Here is a 27,118-nt window from a genome sequence, read left to right on the forward strand (position 1 = left end):
ATTTCATATTAAATTGCAATAATTAACTTAATTTAATATATTATAGTTATAATAATTTAATGTATATTATAATTGTAATTAATATTTAATATTTGTTTTTGTAGGTATTATTAGAATTTAATATTATATGGGCGTGTGGGTAATACAAAATTTTTACTATTGATATATCATATTTGTATTTTAAGTATAATTTGTATTTTATTCTACTAATAAAATTATGAGTCGAATTACACTTATATTAATGTTATAGTCGTATTATAGCATTCGTATTATATAGTTTTTTTTTTCATTTTTCTTTTCAAATCTATTCAAATTACGTACGTATTTTCGCAACGTTAATCTGGTAAAAATTCATAAACGTTACATTTATGAGAAGTTATAAACAACGAATTTTATATTAAAATTAATTTTTACATAGTGACTTAGTGAACTCTTAAAAAATATTTACTATAATTGTAATAATTTATTGTTTGAAGCATAAATTACAAATTTTAACGATAACAAAAAATGCCTTATTAATCCAAAAATATACTCAACAAGACATTAATTATATTTTAAAGTTTATAAATTTTATTTACAAAAGTCGAGTTTAAAATTGAATTTAAATTAAATCTACTACTAAATAAACTATTCTGTGAATAAGATATTTAAATTTACCTTACAATTCATAGATGAATTTATTTTTATAGCATTCTCAATTTTAATAACGAAATCCATTAAGTAAAAATCATTACAAAAGATAAATATACTTTTCTATAATTGAAAGATTATTAAAATTTTTAATTATCAACATTATAAATTTGCATTTGTCGATGATCACGGTAAACAAGTAGTGTCCGATATACGAGTTTATTATTATAAGAGTAAATCTTAGAAAGGAGAAAATCAGTTTATGGCTAATTTTCAATAAAATAAATGTCTTGTATAATAAATTATATAGTAAATTTCACCCTCTAATATAAGCATTAAATTTTGTTTACGTTGAATGTAATTTTTAAATTGTGATAAACAAACTATTATTTATTATAAAAAATAAAAATAAAATTTTTAGAAAATTGAACAATTGATATATTGACGTCTCATAAACTTTTGATTTTTTTTATCGAATAAGTGTTTAAAGATAATTTTTTATTAAATATTTAATAATATTAAAAATGAATTTTTTTTATTAATATACATATATATTACATTTTATTCATATTTTATATACTGTGTAAGTTTCTGATTATTAAAGTAAAGAAAACATTTGAATAATTTAGACCATAAACTTAAAGGATAAAAATATTAATGACAAATAATATCTATTTTAGTTATGGAAGTTTATAAATATGAGCCATATTAAATAAAATTTTAATATTTATTTAGAATTCATTTAATTATAAAGTGCAGAACATCTTAAAAACTTGGGAGTAATTTGTTAGCTAATATTTATTTAAATTGTAGGTTTGAGAATTAAATATTTGTATGATATATTTGAAATACAATATTTTTATTATATAAATAGCATACAATTAAATCACTTATACAAATTAAAGGAAATTTAGACTGGATAATTAAAATATCAAATTTATTATTTTACAGATATCAAGTTTATTATTATTCATTCGGAAAGTCTTTTAACATTAATATTGCATCCTTTACTTGAGCAACATTTATTAATAGTTTTCAGGAGTGTACACAAGTAGTGTCTTTTTATTCAAAATATTAATATTAAGACACAAAATCACGTTTTTTTTTAAACTGTGTAACGTTTTTATTTTAATATGATCATAGATTTTACGTAAATTTCATTATATTATCTCTTTCAATGATTTTCATTATTTTATTTCAAAAATGATAATCTTGATGTATTTCATTTAATTATCTTAATGATAATCATTTTATTATTATGAAAAAATATACTATTTGTTTGTAAATCAAACTAATAAATTGTAAATGTTTTTTTCTCTACAATTACAAAAATTAAAAGCAGAGTGTTTATCGATGACTTAAAAAATTGTCATGTTACAAATTTGTAACATAAACTCAAAATTGCAAAAATGTATTTTGTTACACAATTATAATACTAATTGTTTTGTAACCTTACATTCTAAAATTTACCTTACAATTAGTGTTTATGTTTATTTTGTTAAGTATCATAAAATGAAACGCAAGGTGAACGCATTTTGGTAGTTTATCATTGCATGATGATGTTGCCAAAACTGGTCTATGAATGATGTGATTTCGAATTGTTATTAAACATTTCTAGTTGAATGATTAAAAACTATTGTAGTTGCTACCACTGAGTTGACTATTTCCATATCCTCTATTGTTTGGAGAATAGCCAGGCCTAAAGTTATTACCAAGACCTATAAACAAAATTTAGTAGCAAATTTTATAACATCATTTACAATACAAATGTAATAAACAAAATTTATATAATACCTCCACAGAAATTTCCGATACCTCCAAGCATTCCACTTGAATTTCCACCTGAACTAGGACCAGGTGAGGAATTTAAAAAGAGTTCAATATATCTGTGAGACATGTGACTTTTATCTTTTGACATAGCTTTTAATGCTTCTTCGTGAGTTACAAACTCAACATCAGCCTCACCAGAAGCTCTTCCTCCACTCTCAAGAATTATTCTGATATTAAGTGGTACAAGGGGTCTAAAAAACTGTAACAAATAAAAACAATTTAATAAGTATAAGAATGAAATTTGTTTCAAAATTAATGTTTATTAATTAATATATCAAAAACTTAATTGATTAGATTAACGAATCAACACTCCTATAAGAGTAACTAATTAGTGATAATATTTATATTAATTTTAAATGAATAGTATTTCTGTTTAAGGTTAATACGTTTTTTGTTTAGTTATATCTAAAGCATAGTAGATATTAAGATCTTTAGTAAATATTAAGATGTTCTATAGAATTATCAAACATTCACTTATTAGTTTAAAAATTAATACAGTTTCATTAATACATAAAACATAAAGCAAAAAGATGTGTTTATGCAAAGATTTAAATTTTACAGCATCTGATAAACGTTAAATCTTTATTTAAATATTTACATCAGCTATATCTTGCTCCGTTGCTCTAAAAGGTAAGCCTCTCATGTGCACACAGTGTACACCGGTATTATTACTGTTCCAGTTATCATTACCCCTGAAATTTCCACTTCCTTTCATATCCATACCACCTCGCATTCCACCACCCATATTGTTTCCACGTGATTGGAAGTTATTACCGCTATTCCATCCTAGGCCATTGTCAAAATCTAAATTTTGAAATTACTATTAAATTATTTTGAATATACATATAAATATTAATCACTTAAAACAAAAACTTAATTACATTCAAATACAGAATTCGCAATTGTTACAAATATTTAAGACGACAATCAATGTACCTATGCTTAATTAGTTGCAATGGTATACAATTTATAAATTATAATTAACAATTACTCAAAAAATTAAAAATATATTATTAATTAATAATTTGCTCAATTGTATTTGAAAACTGTTTAGAAGTTTTAATAACATTCAATCTGGTATTTTATATACAGAAAAATTAATTTCTAGAAAAATAATTATTTGAATTAGTTGTTAGTTTCAATTATGCTTTAAATAAAATATCATATGTGCTTACGAGCCACATGACAAATATAAAAATATCTATTTGTGAATGCTGTAGGTGTGCTGAGTTGTAACACATGTAAAATCAATGATTGTGAATGTCACATCTTCACAAGACAGCATTTGCAACTTAAATTTCATTATTGAAAAAATGTTCCAATTAATAATCGGTGTACTAAAAATATTTAAGTTTTTAAGTTTGCATTTTAATGATATAAATAATATATTGTTTTAAAGTATATAATTGTACATTAGGATATAAAGTTAAATAAATCTAACCTCTATTTCCTCCTCTATTTCCTCTTGCATTATTGTTGAAACGATTCATCCCACCAAACCTACTTCCACGATCATATGGAGCAGGTCTTTGATTAAATCCACCCATTGGACCACCACGCATTTTGAGTCCAATACTAGCTCGAACTTCTGATAAACTACTTCTGAAGATTTCAATGTATCTGTTGGTCATTATTAATAGATGTATTAATAACAATAATTATGTGCGATAGTTTATTATTCTTGCAATAAATTTCTCAGAAAGAAATTAATATAAAATATAAAGAAAATGATCTATAAATGATGGTGACGGAGTACAATATTATTAATATTAAAAGAATATTAACTTTAACAAAAATGTTTTAAAAGCCAACAAGTTATAGTAAGAAACTAATTATTTTTTAGTAATGCAAAACATTTAACTAAACTATAAATTAGTAAGCAAACTTATTAAATAATTCAATATATATATATATATATATATATATATATATATATTTACATTTTATTATAATCACATTTAATTATAAAGTTATCTCATATCGATAATATATATTATCATTAATATATGTGGATAAATATTTACTATTATACCTACGTCACCTCATTGCACATTAAGCAATTGTAAATGAATCACGTGTATTAACATTTCATTATTAAAAAGAATTTTTCAATAAAAAATATTTTATTACAAAATTTCTTAGATTATTAATTATTATATATCATAGGTAAATAAATATTAGAAAAGAGTAGCATTAAATACAGTAGCAAACTAGTATTTTCCTTTACATAACATGGTTTATTTACAATTGCAAAATAAAAATAAATATTACAATGATATTTACTACCTCCGAGAGCCCACCCTTCTACGGTGAATTGCCTCGGGGCAGCCCTACCCACCTCCCATGGATATTGAAGTCGATGTAAAGGGGTACCTCCCGCCCGGAGCCCCTACCCATTGGTTTTGCTCGGGCCAACAGTACTTTGTTTACATACGACTCGTTTTTTTTCTTCTTTGATGTAATTTCAATCAAACAGTTTCTTTACATTTTTAAAATTCAAAATAATAAAATGAAGCAATATAAAATTTGTATTAATATATCACACAAATAAAATAATTAATTATACGTAATTCAACTTGACAAACACGTGGTGAAAAAGAAAATCATGTCAAACCATACCGAATAAAATAAGGTAAAATAAATGTATTGTGAATTTTATGCACCTTGTAAAGAAACTATTTAAAATAACAAATACTCATCCCGCTTTATCAACCATAGGAAAGTCGATAAGCTTGCGTAGGACTGTTTATCGTAAAATGATAGAAAAAAATCATAAGTATACCCGAACCGAGCTCAGTGCCCCACCTGTGTCCTATCTTTTCCTTGTGTTTCTGCAGAGCGCGCTCCGCAACATCTTTGTTAACAAACTGAACGTAAGCTTCCCCAGTACTGCGGCCCGTGTAGTCTGTCGGTAGTGAAATCCCGTTCGGCAATATCTCCAACCCTGACCCACACATAATCAAACAACGAATTGCAGCTTAGCGCCCATTAAATTTGTTTCTTTTCTCATTTTAAATTTTTATCTTATTTTGTTATATATTCGATAAAAATGATTAAAATACCCTTACAAATTAAAATCGTAAAAAAGATTTTTTAGTTATTCTTTGATAGTACAGAGAAAAAATACTTCAACAGATTTATGCAATATAATTAATAACTCTGTTATATAAAAATTTCATGCATATGACTTCAAGATAATACTAAAACAAAACTATGGACTTCGAACATTAAAATATAATGTTAAGGCTTAAATTTACATTAATATTGATAGACAAATGCAGTTATTATACATTGTATGAAATGAGAATTACAATTACGTACATTTTTTAGTAATCGATGGTATGGTTAAGAATTTTCTTTTTGAAAAAATTAATGGTTCAAACAAAATTAGTATACATAAAATAGTGAAAAAAATCGAATACTAAAAAGAAAAATTTTATTGGAAATTGAACTACTTGAATAATGCTTGAAAACAACATAAATATTATAAAATTAACAACCTCTTGATTAATGATAAAAAGACAAAATTAATTCATCACATGTAAAAAAACAAGAGTGAAAATTCCTTAAAATCTAAAATACAGTACAAATAGGATTTTAATAAGACAATTATAAATTAGCTTCGTTTTCAGTCTACAATTTTTAAATAATTTTCATTAAAACATAGGTGTGTAAATTTATATTTGCATTGAATAAAAAAAAAAATAAATAAAAACAACAACATTAACATGCATATTATATGAATAAATAAATTCTTTTAAATTCAATAAAAAAAATTACAAAATGTATTTGTTCTCTTACTTAATAAAAATAAAAATAAATAATTTTCATTTGTTTGAATACTTTACAAGCCATTTAAATATGAAATTTATATTAATTTTCAAATTTACATTTTATAATATATACTTATAATTTGTGTACATCAAATATAAATCGTTAATCACAATATAGATTAGTACCTGAGAAAAATTGTGCAATCTCTTCTTTTGAACAACCAAATGGTAAACCTCTTAATCTAACACATCCATCGTCCATAGCATTTTCTAAATTTAAACCACTTCTTTTTATTACCCATTCCATTTCTCCTCTCTTGGCTTTAAAAACTGTAATTTAAAAATTTTATTTTGATTTATTATTTTAAATTATTTACAAAAGTACACACACGCACACGCACGCATGCACGCACGCACGCACGCACGCACGCACGCACGCACGCACACACACACACACACACACATACATACATTAATATATTTAAGTTGAACTGAAATAGAATTTTCATATTAAAATTATTCGATATTCAATTAATGAAATACTTGAATCCCAACGAAACTTTTCATAAATATAAAATAGATAATATTTAAAAGAGAATTATATTAAAAAAATACACAACTGAATTTTGTAAAAAAAAGTATTCATCAAATAATTTATGCACAAAATTTCAAATTTTATTCAGCTAACATGTTTAATTATACCATGTGAACAATAAAATAAATATTAATTTAAAATATTAAAAGATGAAATTAAAAAGTAATTTATATATACAAAAAATTTTTATAAATTGTAAATAGATTATTTTACAAAATATTATGTAATTACAATCTAATTGTAAATTAGATAAATATACAAAAACAAAATTTTTATTTATTATTGGAACATTAAAACTGAATATAGTTTAGTAATTATATATTTAATAATAAATTTAATAACCTTCAATATAGCGATGGCCCATATGATCTCTATCTCGTTTACAAGCTTTCTCTATATCTTCCTCGGAATCCATTTCAATATACGCTTCTCCACTTGGTCTGCCTTCTCGAGACATTGTCATATGAATACCTGCCTTACCATGAGAAATACTGCAATCTCCAAAAAACTTCATAATTTCATCGACAGTCGTTGACCAAGGCAAACCTCGTACTTTTACTACGTATCCCTCTTCGTCATGATCATTTCCATTTGCCATTGTGAATCTAAAATAATGAATCTATGTAATAAAAAAATTTCACAATTATCGACTGTGTATAACACTACTAACTAATAATGTACTGTATACAAGATTGCATGAAGTTATATTGATAATTTATTTAATTAAAGCTTGTGTTTTCAAAATTTAAATACTGTTAAATAATAAAATTTAAATTACAAGTGGAAGATCTACTCGATTTAATCCTTTACGAAATAAAATGAACAGCGATACCAAAGTATTAATACGATTTCAAAGCCGTTAAGCGATATCGCTACGATAATAGCGTCTGTTTCCAGACGCTCTCTTGATACAAATATTTTCAAATCTTATACTACAAAACCGACTTACTTAATTAAATAGAAAAGGCAATATTTTATAACTATTTAACTTGAAAAAATTACGTCTCCAGGTGTTTTATTAAACTCCACAAAAAAAGTATATTAATTAATTGTTAAAATCAATAAGCAAAGCAAAGGTTATTGATGGCACAGAATCTTTTTCTCTAACTTCCAGTACTTCGTTGATATAAAATGGCGCCGAGACTAAGAAATAACTTCGGAAATCGGAAATGACGTTATTCTGCATTTCAAACTATGATTGCGTGATAAACCTAGTGAGTTCCGATGGGGTAAAAAATAGTCTAAGGCAGGTAATATACAGGAGGAATATACATCCAGAAATTAATATTTTAAAGAACATTATTGAGCAGGATTTTATTTGCTTTACATACGGATCATAATAAATTTAGGGCTATAGCATATTATATATTATTATTTATAATACATTCATCTATCGAAAACAACTTTTGTTATATTTATTGACAAAGAAAAAATACAGACATTCATAAACTTTTTATACCTGCAAACAGATTAATAAGAATTACTTGTAAATTTGTTGCATATGTTTATTAACAGCATGTTTTATGTTGTCTCTTTTCTCTTGCTTAACCGGCAAATATTTGCACGAAGTATTGATAAAAATGTCGGTTGACACGATCGATGCTTCGTTGATCGAATTCTTCAATTTATTTTCGTTATTTATTAAAAAATAAAAGATTGTAACCATTATTTAATATAATTAAATTAATTTATAAAAATTAATATCTATATTAATATTTATATTATTAATAAAAAACAATGTCTCAATTATAAAGCAGATGAATAAATACAAATTTTAGAAATATTCAACATTCATTCTAATGGTAATCAATAAATATATAATATAAAAATAATAAAAAATGTAATACGTTTTACAGTTTAATAATAATCAACGACTTATAAAATATTAATAAAAAATAATCACGATTACATAAATTAAAGCTAATGAATTTTGTTATTTTATAATCTATATTTACAAATGTAGCTATATATGCTTATCTAGAAATACTAGCAACTGTTTTATTATTAGATCAAAACTGAACTCCTATATTATTTTATCTGATATCAAAGATTTCTTCTTGGTATTCTAATAACGATTGCGTAATTGTCTATTATCAACAACAACAAAAATGTATTTTATAGTTAATAAAACAATATTATCAAAGCTGAAAAATTTTGATTGCAATATTAATTATCGTTGCTTTCAATAAATTGTTTCTTATTTTTATAACGGATTTTATTTAGTGAAATTATGCTGCACGTTTCAGATGAAATCTTTAATATTCATAATTTATGAGAGAAGAGAGAATTTCTGGAGAAAGTAGTACTTGAATAATTTAAGTGAGCAAGGGAGACTGATTAGATAGTTAATTATTTTAAGTGTGACAAATATTTTAGAAAATATATATAAACGAAATTAAACTGCTCATTTTTAAATTTTAATTTATTATATTACAATATAAAGGAAAAGTAATACTTGAAATTTAATTTTAATTATTTTAATATAAATTGTTTTTTTAATTAATAGAATAATATTAATCTAATATAATAATAGACAGCATAATAATCAAAATGAACGTAACAAAACATAATAAAAAAATTATATGATTTGATCAAGGTACATGGTTTATCTGTATATCATGTGTTGTTTATTATAAATTTTATATAAATATTGATAGCAATAAATAAGATTTTTGATGTTTTATTAAATTCTATTCCAAGATTTTGTTGCTATCATTCCGTTTTTGATTATTTTTTTACACATTCAATATGATCTTATAAAATACTTTAAACAATTTTTATCTACTTTGATATAAATTTTTTCATTTTTGTGAATCAGTACCAAGATAGTTTTTAACATAAATTTTCTGGACAAATTTTTTTACACCCTTTTATTTAATTCAAAATGTTATCTTGAAATTAAATATGTCTATGATCCGATGGAACTCCCTTTGAATGCCATATTGTTATACGTACATTATTTCCTATATAATATTTAAGCTCCCATCAATTTCCATCAATGCAACATAAATATTTGATATAAAAATATAAAAATTATCTTTTAATGTTTAGACATTTAAAAATCAGCATTGTGTGAATAACAAATCATTTATTTCTAAATTTAATTTTTTTCTTATTTTGAAGCCATTACTTCTTTGTTAATTATCATAGAAATCTGAAATTATATATTACAAACCATATCTTGTTTACTTTACAAGTCTTATACTTATTTCTAATGAAGTCAACTTTCAAATAATTACAAGATTTTATAATAAATACAATATTTATGTTAGAAATAAATAATTAAAACAAAGTTATTAATACTTTTAATTATAAAAAATAGTCTTTGTGTATGTATTTCTGCGTTTATCGTTTTAAACAAATTTTGTTTAATTATAAAATAATAATATTTATCTGTCAAAAATTGGTAAAAAATTAGAGCAAGTTAAATGCAAATAGTATCCCTGTATTTATGTATTAAAAGGTTAAAAGTACAGTATAAAATATTCTTTAACAATAATTAAACATACTTTTTAATAAATACATTTCTTTCCTGATTAAGCCATTCGCTAATTTTTTCACTATTCTTTTCTACCCATTTAATGTTTGCAGCTACTGTCTCAAGAGCCTGAGCTCTATAACTGCTACCAGCTCCAGCTTCTGGATATTTTTTGAAGAAATCTGTCATCTCATTTAACTTATCTTTAGTACTAAAGCTCATTGTAATTAACGGTAATAGTTTCCCAAGGTAGCGATCATTTAAAGTGTAACGCTTAACAAGAAGAAGCCAGTTCTCACGCACCCAGTCCCATATCAGATAACATCCAACAGGATTCATAGAAATACTACTTAAGCAATTGAGTGCGTCCTGTGTACGTACGTAATTTTCATCCATTGCTAAATTAATATATCTGAAAGTAAATATAGTAAATATATTATTATTTATTTTATAAAAATATTAAAAATAATATTATAATCTCATTCTTAATTTATAACTGCATTAAGATAATATAAAATACATTTATTTATTAAAAATAATTACATTTTACGTTTTCAATTGAATTTGTATTAGTACTTTTTATTATTATTAATTTTAATATCTATTAGAATCCAAATGCATTGCATATTTTAAATGTTATATTAAATACTCACTGAAGCTAGATTTAAAAACTTTAAACATAATTATAAAATAAATTCAATTATTATAACTGCTTTTTTTTTTAATTTTGATTACTTTCAATTCAATTTGATAAAGACAAAGCACTACTTGTTATACTTCATACTTTTTTAAAACCTCAGTCAAGCGAATACCAGCCAATCCATGCATCAATTTCATTTTTTCGGCAGCATCAGTTTCTTTAGTAAATCTTTCAAACATGATATTCCAGTTATCTTCACGATTGATATGGTTCATACCTGTCATCATAAAATAATAATAATATCGTAAATTAATTTTCATAAATATGTTAAAATTACATTGCATTCGATCGCTATATATGTATAAAATAAAAAGATTTTTATTACAAACAAATTAACAGATGCGAAGTTAAATGTAAAGATCACGAGATTTAACAATTTAAGCATAAGTGTTTATTTAACCAATTATTAATTACTTATTTACATTATGTTTTATATAATATTAATTCATAAAAATTTCATTTAGAGTTGAAATCGATAGATGAAAAATAAAGTAATTATTTATATGTATTGTTAAAATATAGGACTAATAATTAATTAATTTCAGACATTTACTATTTTACCATAGTAATAGACGTATCCACGAATATCTGGATGTAAATAGTTATTTTTTTCATCATTTATCCAGTTTTTAAAAATGATGCCAACATCTTCTAAGCATTCACCATGGCCAATCGAGCAGGTAAGTTCCAATATTGAACTTCTCAAATTTCTGGGATAAAATTCAAAATAATATTAGCAGTCTTTCTATTAATAATACCATATTTGTAATAGATAATCGTATTCCGTATTGAAGCAAGTTGTAAGTTACTGAAATTTTTTCCATATGAATATGATTTTTATTCAAATTTTATAATAAAAAAGAAAGAACGAAATTTGATTTAAAGTATTATTTAACAATTTCTACTTCTATTAGATACCGTTCATTCTAAATTATAAAAATCATTTGATAATTCTATCTGTAAATGCATATGTATTATATCATACATAAAACTAATTATGATAAACAATGTATAATTCTATAATATTCTTTTACTCACAATTTTTCGTGATCTTCCATTTCATTAATATTCCAAGTGACATCATGATACGTACTATCCACCAGATCTCTCACGTATGTCTAATATAAAAAAATATCATCAGATACAAGTTGCCATTATAATTATTATGTTTATTGCATATGTATTAAACATTGAAATGTTCAATATGTAAATTCATAAAACTGAAAAATCGACTATACACAGATAGGTAAAACAATAATTAGATGCTGAAATCGATGAAAGCGATATACTAAATAAAAGTATTTCATAATATTCCTACCGAATGAAACTGAAAATATTCACGTTTCTTACATCATTTGCTATTTATTTAGATTTCTAAGAAACTAAATCTTTATACAACGAAATACAATAACAGCAGTCAATATAATTATCGATCATTTAAAAGCATAATTCAATAAGAAATTAAATTAAAACATTTTTTTCCAAAAAAGAATGAAAAGTGTATTTAACAATTAGTAATATAATGAATCTTACGCGAAATTCTGTTGAAATTTTTGTTGAGAATAGTAACTTGTCTATAGCTTTTAGTTTATTAGCAGCTACAACCCATGGAGAAAAGTGTTTCTCTTTATGTAAATAAAGTGTCATGTTCAGTGGTATAATGTAATCAAGCTCTCCTGCATTAGCCAAACTAAAAGCATCTTCGAGAAGGTGTGTTCTATCTTGAACAGAAAAATACTAGAAGAAAAATAAAAATATACAATTTATTTATAATTTATAAATTCATATTAGAAAAATTTATGTAAATAATATTTGAACACTTTATGTAAATAATATTATTATTTGACTATAAAAGAATAGTATAGATAATAAATTATTTAAAATTACTTAAAATTATTAATTAAAATTCACATTGAAATTATTTACCTTTATTATAAAAATAAAAATAATATTTCAAATACACAAAATAAATTTTCTGAAAAAAAAACCATTCATCTACCTTGTCAATAAAATTGATTTGATTAAGGACATATTTTAACAGAAAATATTCTAATAAAAATTTGAACTACTTGAAAAACGATACTGACCTCTGGATTCGTTAAAAGTATATTCAACAAATTTTCCCATTCAGATTGATTATAATTTACTCGATAATATCCAACTTGGTTAACATTAAATTTGATCCAGTCGACTGGTTCATCCAACTTAATTGACACTGTAAATAATATTTATAATAAATTTATTAATGATATTAAGTTTAATTTCTGTAAACATACAAAAAATCGAGTGAAACAGGCAACTCAAGTGTATCTAAGTTTAACTAAGCACTTTAATAGGATATTAAGGAAAATCGATTAAAGCTTAGATTTTTCTTTTAAATTTATTTAAATATTGCATATTATTGTTTTTACGAATTAATTTGCTCTGTTAATAATCAAATACTATGACGAAAATTCCATTTGCTTATAAATAGATTCATAATGTTTTTATATAGTTGAGATGTTTAACAATGAAATTGTAAAATCAAATAGAACATCTAACAAAAAGGGTGTATACATAGCTGTTTGATTGCAGTTTGATTAACTATAAAATAATAATCTTACCAAATAATTATAATAAATGAGAATACAATTAAGTATTATTTATGCTTGTATGCACTGCATGTATATAGCATACATACAGTATAAATGCTACGCAACTGTATTTCCATTCGTTTGATTATTTAGTAAGTTTATTGTTTTACAGAAAACAAATATCTAACTTAGATAGAATATTGGAGAACTTCTTAGGTAAATTGAACTTATACGTTAAGTTATTGATAAATTAAAATGGAAACTATTAATAGTTATAATGAAAGTGTAAAAGAAAAAAACTAAGAAAATTACATATTTACTTACAGTTGCTAGCATCTTTGTCGAACCATACTATTGTCGGAGAAGAATTTTTATTTGTAATATATGTAATTGGAATAGTCCATTTGTAACTAGATTTTGAAATATCAGAAGGATTACTACTAGGATTGTATAAAAATCTTTTTTGTGTCAAAGTGTATGTAAGTTTTTGTTTGGAAACACTAACGACTGGATATCCCATTTGTTTTGTCCAAGTTTTCATAATTTCTTCAATATTAATTTTATCTGTAGTCTTTATGCCATTATAATTATCATATGCTTGCTGTAGTATTTGAACAAGATCAGTAGTCGTTGCATTGCCGTTTGTAAATTTTTCTAAATAGTTTTTAATACCTATATAGAAAATCTCAGAACTAATAAAATGTTCTAACATGCGTAAAATTGATGCACCCTGAAAAATCATTTAATTCGCTATTAAACGTGAAACATTTAATACGATAAATTAAGTTTTTATTAAATATAATTTGTATTATGTCAATAATATTTCCGTATGAATAGTATTTTTAGTACTTCCAATATGTAGCTACAAATTATTTCAAGAAACAATTTTACAAATATTTTTAATGGATTGATGTTTTCTTAGTGATATTAATTCTTTAGGTAATACTTGATTCAATAAGCAATTAACACTATTTATCATATTCTGTACCATGGCAAATAATTTTTGCCTGAAAAATTATAATTATTATGTAATAGTTATAAACCTTTTGATAGGAAATAACGTCAAAAATAGCAGTAATTTGATCAGGATTGCTAACTTCTTGTACAATAGGACGAGAACTTAAAATAGCATCTGCTTTCAGAGCTGGATGCAAGACTTCGATTAAAAAATGGTCCAACTGGTAAATAAAATATTCCTCATAAACGATATCATGTGAAAAATATGTTTAAAAGTAATATAATTCCTTACAAATTTACATTCGGGTAGTATTGCATCGGAACTTTTATATTGCATATATGTTGCAAAACCCTCATTCAGCCATAGATCATCCCACCAAGCCATTGTGACTACAAAATTTCATTTAGTTTTTATAAAAGAATAATTAGGATTTTTATTAGAATCCATTCTTATTCTTATAAGTAAATATTTTTAAAAATATTTTTATCCTCGTTTATTGTATTTTTCTTTTTTGTTTGTTTCTTTATTTCTTTTCTTTTGTTTTGTTTTTGCTTATCAACCTTATTCTACCTGTCCTAATTTAATGTTCATAATTCTATTACTATTAAGGATAAGTTAGGTATTGGGCATGTAATTGTGAAAAATAATATGTCGATATCATAAAATGTTGATTTATGATCATAAATGATGTCGGTAGATTTTCAACATTTCAGACACATCAAATTTATTTTTATCGCGTAATGTTATTATAAAACCTTTGTTTCTTCAACTTTATTTAAGAACAATCTTGTATTGTAATTTTTATAAATTTAGTGTAAATATTTTGTAGAAACTTTTTGCTCCAATAAACCATAAAAATACAATCGCATTTATGTTGGATATCACATTTTTTAATTAAGTGGAATATTGAATAGATTTTTAAAAAAATTTAACATAAAATGTAATATATTTATTGCTTAATGCGAAATAATAATCAGCGTACAATATGAATACAAAAAGGTAGAATAAAATATTTATAGTTACCTAAATTACCAAACCACATGTGTGCAAATTCATGTCCAATTACTTTAACTATGCCTTCTTTATTTGTTGTAGATGCTGATTTATCATCGAACAAAAGTCTAGCTTCTCTAAACGTCACAAGTCCCCAATTTTCCATAGCACCTGATACGAAATCTGGAATAGCTGCCATATCTTTTGAAAGAAAAGAAATGAAAATTTTAATTAATTTTAATTTTGTATACATTATGTTCATCATATTAAATGTATGTAATAATACAAGTATTATTAAACAAGTAATTTAATTTGAAATTATGATTTTATATTTTTAATTCTCATTTAAATAATAATGATTTCAAAGAATCTAAGAAATTTTGATAAGATTTGCGATTTTTTAAAAAATTTTTTTTGTTCAAGGATATAGAAACAAAGTATTTTCAATTCACAATACATATACTTAATTGTCTGTTACATTAATAATAATTACTAATTATAAAGATATTTTTTTATAGCTAGTTTCTTTATTGTACTTATAATAAATCAATTTATAATGAATTTATAATGAAATGAAATATAATAAAATGTATAATAATTTGATTGGTGATTTCAATAAGACATTATATTGTACAAAAATGTAAGAAGGTAATATAATTTACGTTCAATGAATTGTATATTAATTTTTTTTAACTTATAATTTTTACATCAAATTGATGGATAGTTAAATTAATTCTTCATTTTATTTTCTTTAGTTATATTTCAATAAAAATGATAATTTAACGTTTATTTTTGTAAATGTTATACATATAATGAAAAAACATATATATATATATATATATATATATATATATATATATATATATGTTTTTTCATTATATTAAATACGTTAAACAAAATAATCAAAATTTATGAAATATTTTTCGGTTTAATCAATAAATATTTTTGATATTATTACAATAGTTTTATAGATATTAGTAAAATAAATTAACAGTTAATATAAACAAATACAAATATAATATATCGTATATTTTCGAATACTATACAAACGTAATTTCTACTATCAAGGTACATTACTATAATTTTTTAATTTATACATTAGTTTTAATTAATAATACTATTAATAAATATTATTCTAATATTAATTTTCGAATATTATTTTTGCGTTATCTCGTATCACTTCGTTTCCACGTATAAAAATAAAAAAATGTCAAAATTAATAAATAAATAAAGTATTTCTCACAAATTATATAACTTTTTAGTTTAAAGAACGAAAAAATAATTCTAAAATATTCTCAATTATATTTTATTACAAAATATAAAATGCAACATATATTATAACACGATTATGACATATTTAAATAATAGGAAAGCAAAAAGATGTGCATATAGATAATACCTAATTTTGGCAGTGGATAATCAATTTTGAAGAGATTAATATAATACTCAATTATCTTAACACCTATATCAAGAGCAAATAAACCCTTTTTCTTTTGCGCTCTTGTAGTGTAGACGCTAACGTGCAATTCTTTTCCATCCAACCTATTTGCTACTTTACTTACAGCAACGAAATCACTAATGATAAAACATACTAAATATGTCGGCATTGGTGGAGTGTGTTCGAATTTGACTGTCGTCAATCCTTGCTCGGGCATATCCACCAAAATTTCCTAAAATATAATTATCTTTAAAACACAGTATAATTTGAAGTTCATTTTAATATCTAATGCTACAACGTGCTGTTTAACGTGTAATTATGATCGTAAATTTTATCTATATAATTTTATCTACATAAATACTAGATATAAATATTGATGTGTGTATCTTTTTTATGTACATGAAAGCTCTAATAGTATCCTATTGCATAAAGTTGAAAATTTGATATATGACATACATCGGGGATACGATAATAGAGTAAAATTTATGGAATACATATTATATCAAGACATATAATATGAATTGCGATGGGATATCTTTAAATTAGAATTTCAATCATTCAAAAATTAAAAATACTTATGTTTTAATGCAATTGTAAGATGAATAGATACAAATATGCATAGTATGAAAATAATGGAATCGCAGTCAGAAAAATTTAAATGCTGAATGCAATTAAGATTTCCAAAGTTTTCCAATTATAACATAATATTCATTACTATTGTTGAATTCGTAATTTCATCCAATAATCTGAGCCATTGCTTATAATAGCAATTATAATATAATATAGAGTATACATTGACTTTCTGAAGCCACCAAGAAAATATTTAATAAAAAAAGCGGACGTCAAAAACTATTTCTTAACGTATATACATCTCAAATTGTAATATTATTTCAAAAAATATATTATAAAACATAATTTTATATTATTAATTTGTATTATTTGAAAAGTAACAAGTTCAGTTTTGCCACTATATAGTAACATCAACTATAGGCCGTTTTATTTTCAATTATTTTATTATTAGAATTATTCAATTATTATTAGAATTTCAATTATTTAGAAAAAAGTGATTTTTAAATTATTTTTACATACTTTAAAGTCAAACAAACATTATTTAACCAAATGTAAAGCTTAGAAATTTATTTCTAAATTTATGAGAGCATGAGATCTACTTGAATTATATATATATATATATATACAGCACAAGTTACTCAATAAAATAACAAGGAATATTTAAGAGAAAATGGAGAAAATGGAGAAAATGGCTATTATAACAGTTTTCTGAGACCTGGAAAAATTCACGCACAGTGATCACTAGCGTACAAGATTAGTAGAACGGCAGACAGAAGCACAATAGCATAATAATCAGCTATTGAATAAAAGTCTTCGCGCCAGCTTATCAATAGTTAAGAAGGGGAAAACTAACGAGTAAGTATCGGAAAGCCTTAAGTTAATAAGCTTCCTGTGTTTGGTCGAACAAACTTACAAGCAAGAAGAAACATATTGATCTTGGAATCCCATTATACAAGGATTAGCGGGTAATACATTGTTATTACTAATTAATTTTATTTTTCTATCAAACTTTATTATTATTGAATGTATTATTGATAAGTTGATTGAAAAGATTAATTAAATAAATAACTAAGAAAAAGTCAAGTCAAATTATACTCAATCATTATTTTTTTTACATATTCTTCCTTATATAGAATCATAATTGATTATAATATTTTGAAAAAATGTTGTCAAAATCGGTTTAAAAATAACAAAAATTAAATTAAATTATTTTGTATACTACCTTGTAAATAAAAAATTATAAATTAATAAGACAAAGTACATTACAGAAATTTTTTTAATTATTTTGATATAAGTATAATTTGCATTTTTTTTTATTAATACACTGTTTAACATAAAAAAAGTTAATATTGTTAAATAAATAAATTTTTTACGGCAAAGCAAATAAATTAAGGTATTTACTACATACTATTAAATTCAAGCTATGGGAAACGTTATAAAAACAATAATATAAAAATTTATGAGAAGTTATTTATTAGACAGAAGTAACTTTTCAATATTAAATGACTTTAAAAATTATAAATGAATATTTTTATTTATAATATATTACAATATATTCAAATAGCAGTATTCAAAATAGTTAATATTGGCTTTTATTGACATTGACATTTGTATAAAATCTTCATTGCACTTTTGGAGTTTTAAAGAATATCAATATAATTTAAAAATGTACTTGTGAGAATTTTTATTTAATTTTTTATTATCATTAATGAATGAATAATTTTTTTTTTATACAAAATGTTTAATATTATAACGAAATTTTATAAATATTTATGTCAAGTCTTAAAAGTAAATTCTTAACAATAATTTCTTATTAGAATAAAATATCTAATATAATTAATATTAATGTATATATTTTTATGGGTATTATTCCTTTTTACAAAACAAAAATATATTAAAGTTCGTCAAATTTAAAACTTGACATTATCTTTAATTCCAAATTTATTGGTAAAACTATTATAAGATATTATTTTTACCTTAATATTCATGTTTGATAATGTATTGTAGTTATAGTCATTTCGATATACTAATTGTATTCTAAATTCAGCTTTAAAACCTGGTTCGTCGAAGCATGGAAAAGCTCTTCTTGCATATGTTGGTTCAAATTTGGATGTAGCGATAACTCTATAAAGATATATAATTTCGAAATATATTTTTACTCTTAAATGACGAAATTATTTAGCATTAAGTTATTATTAGGTATTATGAGCAATTTATTAAACATTGAATTTTCTATCGTAAAATTATTTTAAATACTGATATGACATTGATATAATTGATATAACTAAAAGTGCCAATATCAATATTTTTATTGGTAATTATAGTTATTTCAATACGATGCATAATATAATTTATTATAAATTTTTAAAATTAGTAAAACTAATTTATAAATAATGTTTACCTAGTTCGATTTTCTTCATCTTTATACCGACTAGAATAGAAGCCAACAATTTTATCTGATAAAGATCCAGAAAATGATAAAAAAATATTATATGTTGCTTGGATTAATTCCTCATTTAGAACAATTGTGAAAGTTTCATCCTCATTGTTCGAATAACTTTCTTTAATTTTTATTGCCTCTAGTGAACTCGTTGAGTTTATTGATACATTGCTTATATTGAGATCTTTTTGATGTAATACCACAGATTTCGGCGTCCCTGTGTTTTTAATACTAATTGTTACATTACCTTCAAAAGTCTCATTTTCTAAATCAGGAATCATTTGTAGCTCGTAACAAAATGGCTTAACATCGCGAGATAATCGAAATCCTACTTCTGATGATGATATTTCATGCGACATTGTTAAATACTTATGTTAGTCTTTTTAAATCTGAAAATAAAATAAGGATATATATTTTACTTTTGTATATACATTAATGAAAAAAAAAAAATAATAATAAATAATGCTGGAAATATTATCATTGAATAAAATACCGTCTTTCGTTAACAAACTTAAATAATTCTCAAAATTACATTGTTTGCATCTATATATCATATAATATATATTACATAATCTATACAAATTCAACATTTATAAAGTTTTAAAAGATATTTTTTTAAATATTATTAAAATCACAAAGATCGAAACTTATAAAAATATTCAAAATGTATAACTACGTATGATAGATAATTTATGAAAAATTACTATAACATTTCAGTAATTGGAAGGTAAAGGACTAAAATATATATATTAGTGTAATACTATATCGAAAATAATATCGTGGTAATACAAATTTTGACTCATCATTAGTAAATGCACAAAATTTTTGTACAACTTTTTCTAAACTCTAATATTACTTCATTTATTTTTACCATACGGGATGATTTGGCATGTTTCCGCGTAATTTTATGAAATTTTTTTAATACATAGAATAAATCTATATGAGATAACAATGAACATATTCTTAAATAATAAAGTTATTCATGTATCCATCATGTAATCCATCATGCAACTGCATAATAAACAAATTTCCTTACGAGCGTTCCGTAATATACCAATTAAGTTTTTGATTGATTATTGTCTAAAATACAATTAATAGAAAATATTTAACAATTATATATTATTTTTTAGTCTTCTTAATTCAATGAAGACATTAAACAAATTTATAATTTATACTTTTTTTGGTTTATGTTTCAATCACTTCTGCAATTGCTCAAATGCGATTATGCAGCAGTAAGCCAGTTATATTAAATTCACTAAAAATTGCCTGTGATAAGACAAATCTTTACAGAAATAATATTTTATATCGAGGCATTATAAAGCTCTTAATACATTTTCAATACTTGAAATTGTTAAATAGTTTCTGCAATATTTTCTCTAATTTAAATATATTGTCAATAAAAATTAGTATATTGAGTCATACAGGATTAGAAAACAATGTAACGAAATATACAAAAACTAAAAGTAACATCAAAGTTAATAGTACAGTTTAAAAATTTACTTTTATAAGTAGCCTCTATTTAAATTATATCTTTATTTTTTTATTTAATTTCTTTCAATTAATTTAATTTAATTAGTTGATTTAATTTCTTTAAATTTTACAGATTTAAGATATCAATCTTATATGTATTAATAAGAAAATATATATAGAGTACTGTGTAATGAAAGGATATAAACATTTAACGATTAATAAATAAAACGATATAAATAATTTTTTAGATAATAGAATGGATAGCAATAATTGAAAAAATTACCAAATTCTTATATATTTACTACGTAATCTAATATTATTAAGTAATTAATTCACTTATATTAAAATAATCATAATATTTATAATAATTCTTCAATTTGTTAAGCATACAATAATCATACATAAATCAGATTACATGTGAATACTTGACATACAATAAGTAAATAAAGTAAATACTAGACAAATACGTGACATGTATTATTTTGTATTATCATATTTATTATCATATATATATATATATATATATATATATATAATATCATATAACATGTATTATCATATATACACATAATAAATTAGAATTTATACAAAAATAATAATTCATATATTAAATTGCTTTAATCTAGCAAATAAGTAATTATTTATAAAATGCTTAAACTGGTTACTCTAACAGACTGTTATATGCATACTGTTGCCTCTGTATGAGGAAAAAACAATTTTTATAAATTTTTATTCATTATATTATAACTTCTTGATGACGAAAGTAAAGTATCTCCACATCTTTATTATTGATTATTACACTTATGATTATTTACATTATCGACAATATTTTCATACATATACGTACTTAACCGAATTTTCAACAGTAATTGTAAATTTCAACGAAAAAAGGAATCAATTATAAATGAAATCAATAATTAGTGAGTAGTAATTAGGATAAATAATAAATTAATATTGAAAAATTAGCATATTGAGTCATACAAAATTAGAACACAATGTAATGAAATGTAAAACAAACTAAAAGTAGCATCAAACTGATTTGGGCCTTGTAATATAAAAAGTATTAGTTTTTCTTTGAGATTTTCAATGATAAACTAATATATTTCACTCATAGCTTCAAGTGAAATATAGTAAATCTTCTTATTGTAAATCATTTAAAAATAAATAATTATTCGATAATTCCGGCTATCAAATAAAAATTCTTACAGTGTGCACTTATGATATTCGCTTATTAATATCTATAAACATAAATCAGTTGAAGAATAATAAACTCTTTAGCAATCTTTGTAATTTTTCAAATTACTTTGTAGTAATTATATATATATATATATATATATATATGTAATGATATTTTTAACCAATATGGGTAGTATATAATGAACCTGCATTTATAGTTGCTTCAGAAATTGGTGCTATTTTTAGATGTGTAAATGTTAATAAATGATAAGGGATTGTATTTATTTATATCGTATTAATAATTTTTTGCTTTTATAGCAATTGTTCAAATTTCAATTAATAATTGTTAATCCATTTTATAATCATATGAGTCAAGTTATCTAATTTCATTAAAGTAATCGTTATTATAATCATAAATAAAAAAAAACTTAGAAAAATAAAATACAAGGTGCTAATATAGCTATTTGAACATAAATGCATCATTTCGATTCTTTTCGTAAAATAAAAGTTAATTATTACATTTTATTTCATTAGAATAAGTTTGCGTTTCATTCTATTGATTTGTTCATTTTTTAAGTAATTCGAATTAGAATGTATATTAATTTCCATATTTATGGTGAATAAATCTAAATTGTAGTATCATTACTCGGTTAATATATTTTATAACTATCAATAAAGATATGAAATTTAAAAAAACGGTTCTGAATATTAATATTCAAAATTTTTTTATTATCTGATCACAAGTTTTTAAATTTTGTTTATAAGAATAAAATGATGGATAGCTTTAGCTAGCTGGTTTTTATGTTTAATGCTATGACAATTATTTAAATTAAACAATTTTCTCGATCCTTATATAAATTGATAAATACATCACAATTTACTTAGTAAAACTTTTGCAGTAAATATAACTGTAATTTTTTTATACTTTCTTTTATTTACATATTTCTTAATATATTTGTTTGTTTTATGTTAAATAGGATTTAAAACACAACATTTTATTATTAGACAAATTATTAAATTTATATATAAATAATTTGTAATAGTTCAATCAATTAAATACATTTAAGTTACTTTATAACAATTGTATGATTATACAAATTTATAATGAATATATAATATAAATTATTAAAAATAATAAATATAATGGATAAGCTAAATTCCAGTTTTTAGTAAAAATTAAGATTGCTATTCTTTTCAAAGGTACAGTTATCTTAATCATAACTACATTAATTATGACCTTTGATTTTTCTAAACTTCAAATACTACCAGCATTGTTGATTATTTACTATTGAAATCTATTAAAAATCATTTTATTTTGGATAGAATTCCACATGTTGCATATATGATTATTTGAAATATCTGAGCCTATTATTAGTTAACATAATAATTGATGAAACAGTTTTTAGATTTAGTAGTATAATTTAAAAAAAGGTATGTTAGAAATGAGTTTAAAATCCCAGATCATTTAATTGTGTTATACTCAAACTTAAACATTTATTTTTAGATATTTATTTTCTAATAAAACTTTTATTTATATCACTGTGAACATTTTTAAGGTTAATAATTTTTATGGCATAACTCAATTGTTCAATGATATGCTGTCAGATATACTATTTCAAACTGAAAATGTATTTTTTCTTATTTTCTTATTTTTATTATTTAAAACTATAATGTAGGATTAAAATAATTTTTTTTAATTATAAGCTTATATATCAATTAATAATTATTTACAAAACGTATTAGGATAAACTTCAGATAAATTCCAGAAACGAACACAAAATTCGTTAATTTAAATAAGAATATACTTTATACTTTATACTTTCAAGAAATAATAATACAGTAAATTTATATATGAAATATCTTAATAAATATAAATATTAATATAATAATTGCACATATTGATATAATGTATAATGCGTTAATATGGTATGAATTTCAATACAACTTTATATTACCAAAATTCTACTATTTGTAATTAATCATCCTAACTAACCCTTAAATTATAAATCATTTGCGCTTATAAACCACAAAAATAAATATGGCAAGATTTATAATACATAATTTAAATCACATTTTTCTGTACATGGTTATTATACATATTTCAATGTAGAAGTTAACCTTATTAAATAACATTTGTTTACTTATTTTAAAATATTATACATGATCAATTATTCCATACCCATGATGTATAAAAATGTTATAAATTTTCAAAATAGTATTAATTAAAAAGGTTTGAATTTAAAATTAATATTGTTTAATACAAAAGTAACAATTCATTTATAAAATAATGACATATTCAAACGAAATCCATATCTATTTCTATTTGCGTTATAAAAATTGCATAATCTAATTTATTAAACTATTATAGGCCTCTATCTTATGTTCCTTAACAAAGTAATTAAAACTAGAATTGTTTATGTTTATTAAAATAATAATTTTAATTAACAAATAATATTATTAATAATAAATAAAACTCAAATTTGTCTTTCAAAACAAGATTTGTTATATCGATTACATTGGCTTATAAGAATTAATCTTAATTATTTTTACAATAATTTATTTTATCTACAAAAAAATTATATCTAATGAATGAAAATTTAAATAACATAATATAATAAAAATTTAATAATAAATATAAGCTTTAACAGTCAAAAGTATATATTTCATTGTTGACATTAATAATTGTATATTGTATCAATAACAGTTTATAATTGAAGATTTCTTCTTATATTATATATGCACTTTTCATGCAATACAAAAATTCTATTACATCAACATACTGGTCCTTTTTATTTTATAAACTTCACAACAAAAAATTGTTTTACATTTTTCAATATTTAAATTTATAGCTATATTTTGGTATAATTTTATATAACAATAAATTATATCCAAATAATTAAAATTTTAATGAGAAATTAAAAAAAAATTCCTTGCGTTAATTAATTAAATGCAAATTCCACATTTTACTATAGTTGACTATAAAATAATTTAGTATTTTAATGCCTTTTATTTTATACATAATTAGTTTGATGATAATATAAAATTCTATTTTTACTCGAATTATCAGAATTATTTATCATCGCAACTAATGTTAAAAGTATAAGATGTAAATTAGTTTCAGAATACATACCAATTTTCAAAACAAATTTTATATATGCGTATGCAATAATATATTGCCCAGAGTGTCAACCATAAACCACAACCAGTAGATATGCTTAGATAGCTTAGCAAAGGCAGAAATCGAGTCTCAATTGTACAACTAATTGTATAAAATGTACTATTTAATTTTGTGTTCAAGGTCAATTTGCTAAAATATTCGAGTTCTTAAAGTAGTCAATAAATAAGTCTATAGACTATCCGATATTTTAAAATAATTATTCAATATATATAATTATTTTAATCAGTTAAGTATGTACTATTCGTCGTTATAAAATTGATCACGCATTATATATATATATATATATATATATATATATATATATATATATATATATATATATATCTGTATAGATATAAAAAATTAATTAAAATAATAAATAGTTGTTTAATTAATGAAAAAATTAACATCCCAGGTTACATACTGTATGCGCATGATCAGTAATATCATGATAATGAAGTGCCGCCATTAATTATAAAGTATTTTAATATTTAACATTGAACACAAGATATCTATTCAGTTATATCATTCATTCATTGTGAAAAGTGATATTACAAAAGTGTTTTAAAGTAATATTCAAAGATTAAAGTTTTATTGTCTAATTTATACATGTTTTATAAAAAAATAATTGGTTATTTTTCAAGAATTAAATATTGAAAATTTTAGATTGTTAAAATTATAATTACTATACTACTTAAAGTACCATGTATGAAATATATAAGAAAAATTTTTTTTTTCGTTGTAAATTAAGAGAGTACGTAACTAATGTACTGGAATGAATACTTTTTATTTTTATTTTATTTTATTTTTTGTTTATATTATTACAAATCGCAATTAATATTGTTCAATAACAAGGATCTCGAGCATTACGTTACTCTTATTAATCATATTATTATTTTGAATTTTGTATTATAAAATTGAATTAACTTATTGCGATTCTTCAAATTATTTCAATATAAAAAAACATTAATTAGAAAAATCTAATGCAGTCACGCTTGCACATACACGCGCACGCACACTCGCGCGCATACGTACACCCACATGCGCACACAAACATAAGTATGTCAATACACTTTAATAAACCAATATTTTATGATAATAATATTATAAATTTATTTATAAAATAAATGAATGAATAAATGAATGAATAAAACTAAATATAAAATAAAATATAAAATGACTTAATTTATAAAATTAATTAATGACTACTATTAATTTTCATTATAATCGTTAATATTCCTCATATATATTTTTCATTTAATTTTTAATAATAACAATTTGTTACGCAAAAATTTAAGATTTATAAAAAATAAAGTAAATATATATAAGTAAATATA

The 27,118-nt window shown here is 22.4% G+C and overlaps 2 protein-coding genes across 2 annotated transcripts; both read right to left on the bottom strand.

Annotated features, from left to right (window-relative positions):
* Nucleotides 1-2,006: 2,006 nt before the first annotated feature.
* On the bottom strand, nt 2,007-7,980 carry glo (heterogeneous nuclear ribonucleoprotein glorund). The gene is made up of 8 exons (XM_011502427.1): nt 7,778-7,980; nt 7,171-7,433; nt 6,420-6,563; nt 5,266-5,404; nt 3,902-4,080; nt 3,059-3,264; nt 2,425-2,659; nt 2,007-2,348 (listed from the first exon to the last, which is right to left on the bottom strand). Exons 2-8 carry the CDS (start codon nt 7,424-7,426, stop codon nt 2,257-2,259), a joined length of 1,251 nt encoding a protein of 416 aa, XP_011500729.1. The 5' UTR covers nt 7,427-7,433; nt 7,778-7,980; the 3' UTR covers nt 2,007-2,256.
* Nucleotides 7,981-10,269: 2,289 nt separating this feature from the next.
* LOC105364499 (glutamyl aminopeptidase) lies at nt 10,270-26,005 on the bottom strand. Its single transcript, XM_011502428.1, has 14 exons — nt 25,755-26,005; nt 19,940-20,367; nt 19,515-19,662; nt 16,930-17,200; nt 15,561-15,731; nt 14,829-14,926; nt 14,623-14,757; nt 13,904-14,309; nt 13,094-13,221; nt 12,540-12,743; nt 12,045-12,124; nt 11,568-11,716; nt 11,091-11,223; nt 10,270-10,718 (listed from the first exon to the last, which is right to left on the bottom strand). Exons 2-14 carry the CDS (start codon nt 20,335-20,337, stop codon nt 10,328-10,330), a joined length of 2,712 nt encoding a protein of 903 aa, XP_011500730.1. The 5' UTR covers nt 20,338-20,367; nt 25,755-26,005; the 3' UTR covers nt 10,270-10,327.
* Between the last annotated feature and the right edge of the window lie 1,113 nt (nt 26,006-27,118).

This window comes from Ceratosolen solmsi, unplaced genomic scaffold, assembly GCF_000503995.2.
Source record: "Ceratosolen solmsi marchali unplaced genomic scaffold, CerSol_1.0 scaffold39, whole genome shotgun sequence".
In the NCBI taxonomy this organism is placed as follows: Eukaryota; Metazoa; Arthropoda; class Insecta; order Hymenoptera; family Agaonidae; genus Ceratosolen; species Ceratosolen solmsi.

What these genes read in the sequence shown, in the direction of transcription:
- glo (XM_011502427.1), bottom strand. Translation starts at nt 7,426, where the DNA reads ATGGCAAATGGAAATGATCATGACGAAGAGGGATACGTAGTAAAAGTA. An exon ending in AAATAGAGGAGGAAATAGAG is followed by an intron (nt 3,265 to 3,901) that starts GTTAGATTTATT and finishes TTCAAAATTTAG; the next exon opens with ATTTTGACAATGGCCTAGGA. An exon ending in TATCGGAAATTTCTGTGGAG is followed by an intron (nt 2,349 to 2,424) that starts GTATTATATAAA and finishes TTTTGTTTATAG; the next exon opens with GTCTTGGTAATAACTTTAGG.
- LOC105364499 (XM_011502428.1), bottom strand. Translation starts at nt 20,337, where the DNA reads ATGTCGCATGAAATATCATCATCAGAAGTAGGATTTCGATTATCTCGC. An exon ending in TACTACCCGAATGTAAATTT is followed by an intron (nt 14,758 to 14,828) that starts GTAAGGAATTAT and finishes TTTATTTACCAG; the next exon opens with TTGGACCATTTTTTAATCGA. An exon ending in ACGTTATTTCCTATCAAAAG is followed by an intron (nt 14,310 to 14,622) that starts GTTTATAACTAT and finishes ATGATTTTTCAG; the next exon opens with GGTGCATCAATTTTACGCAT.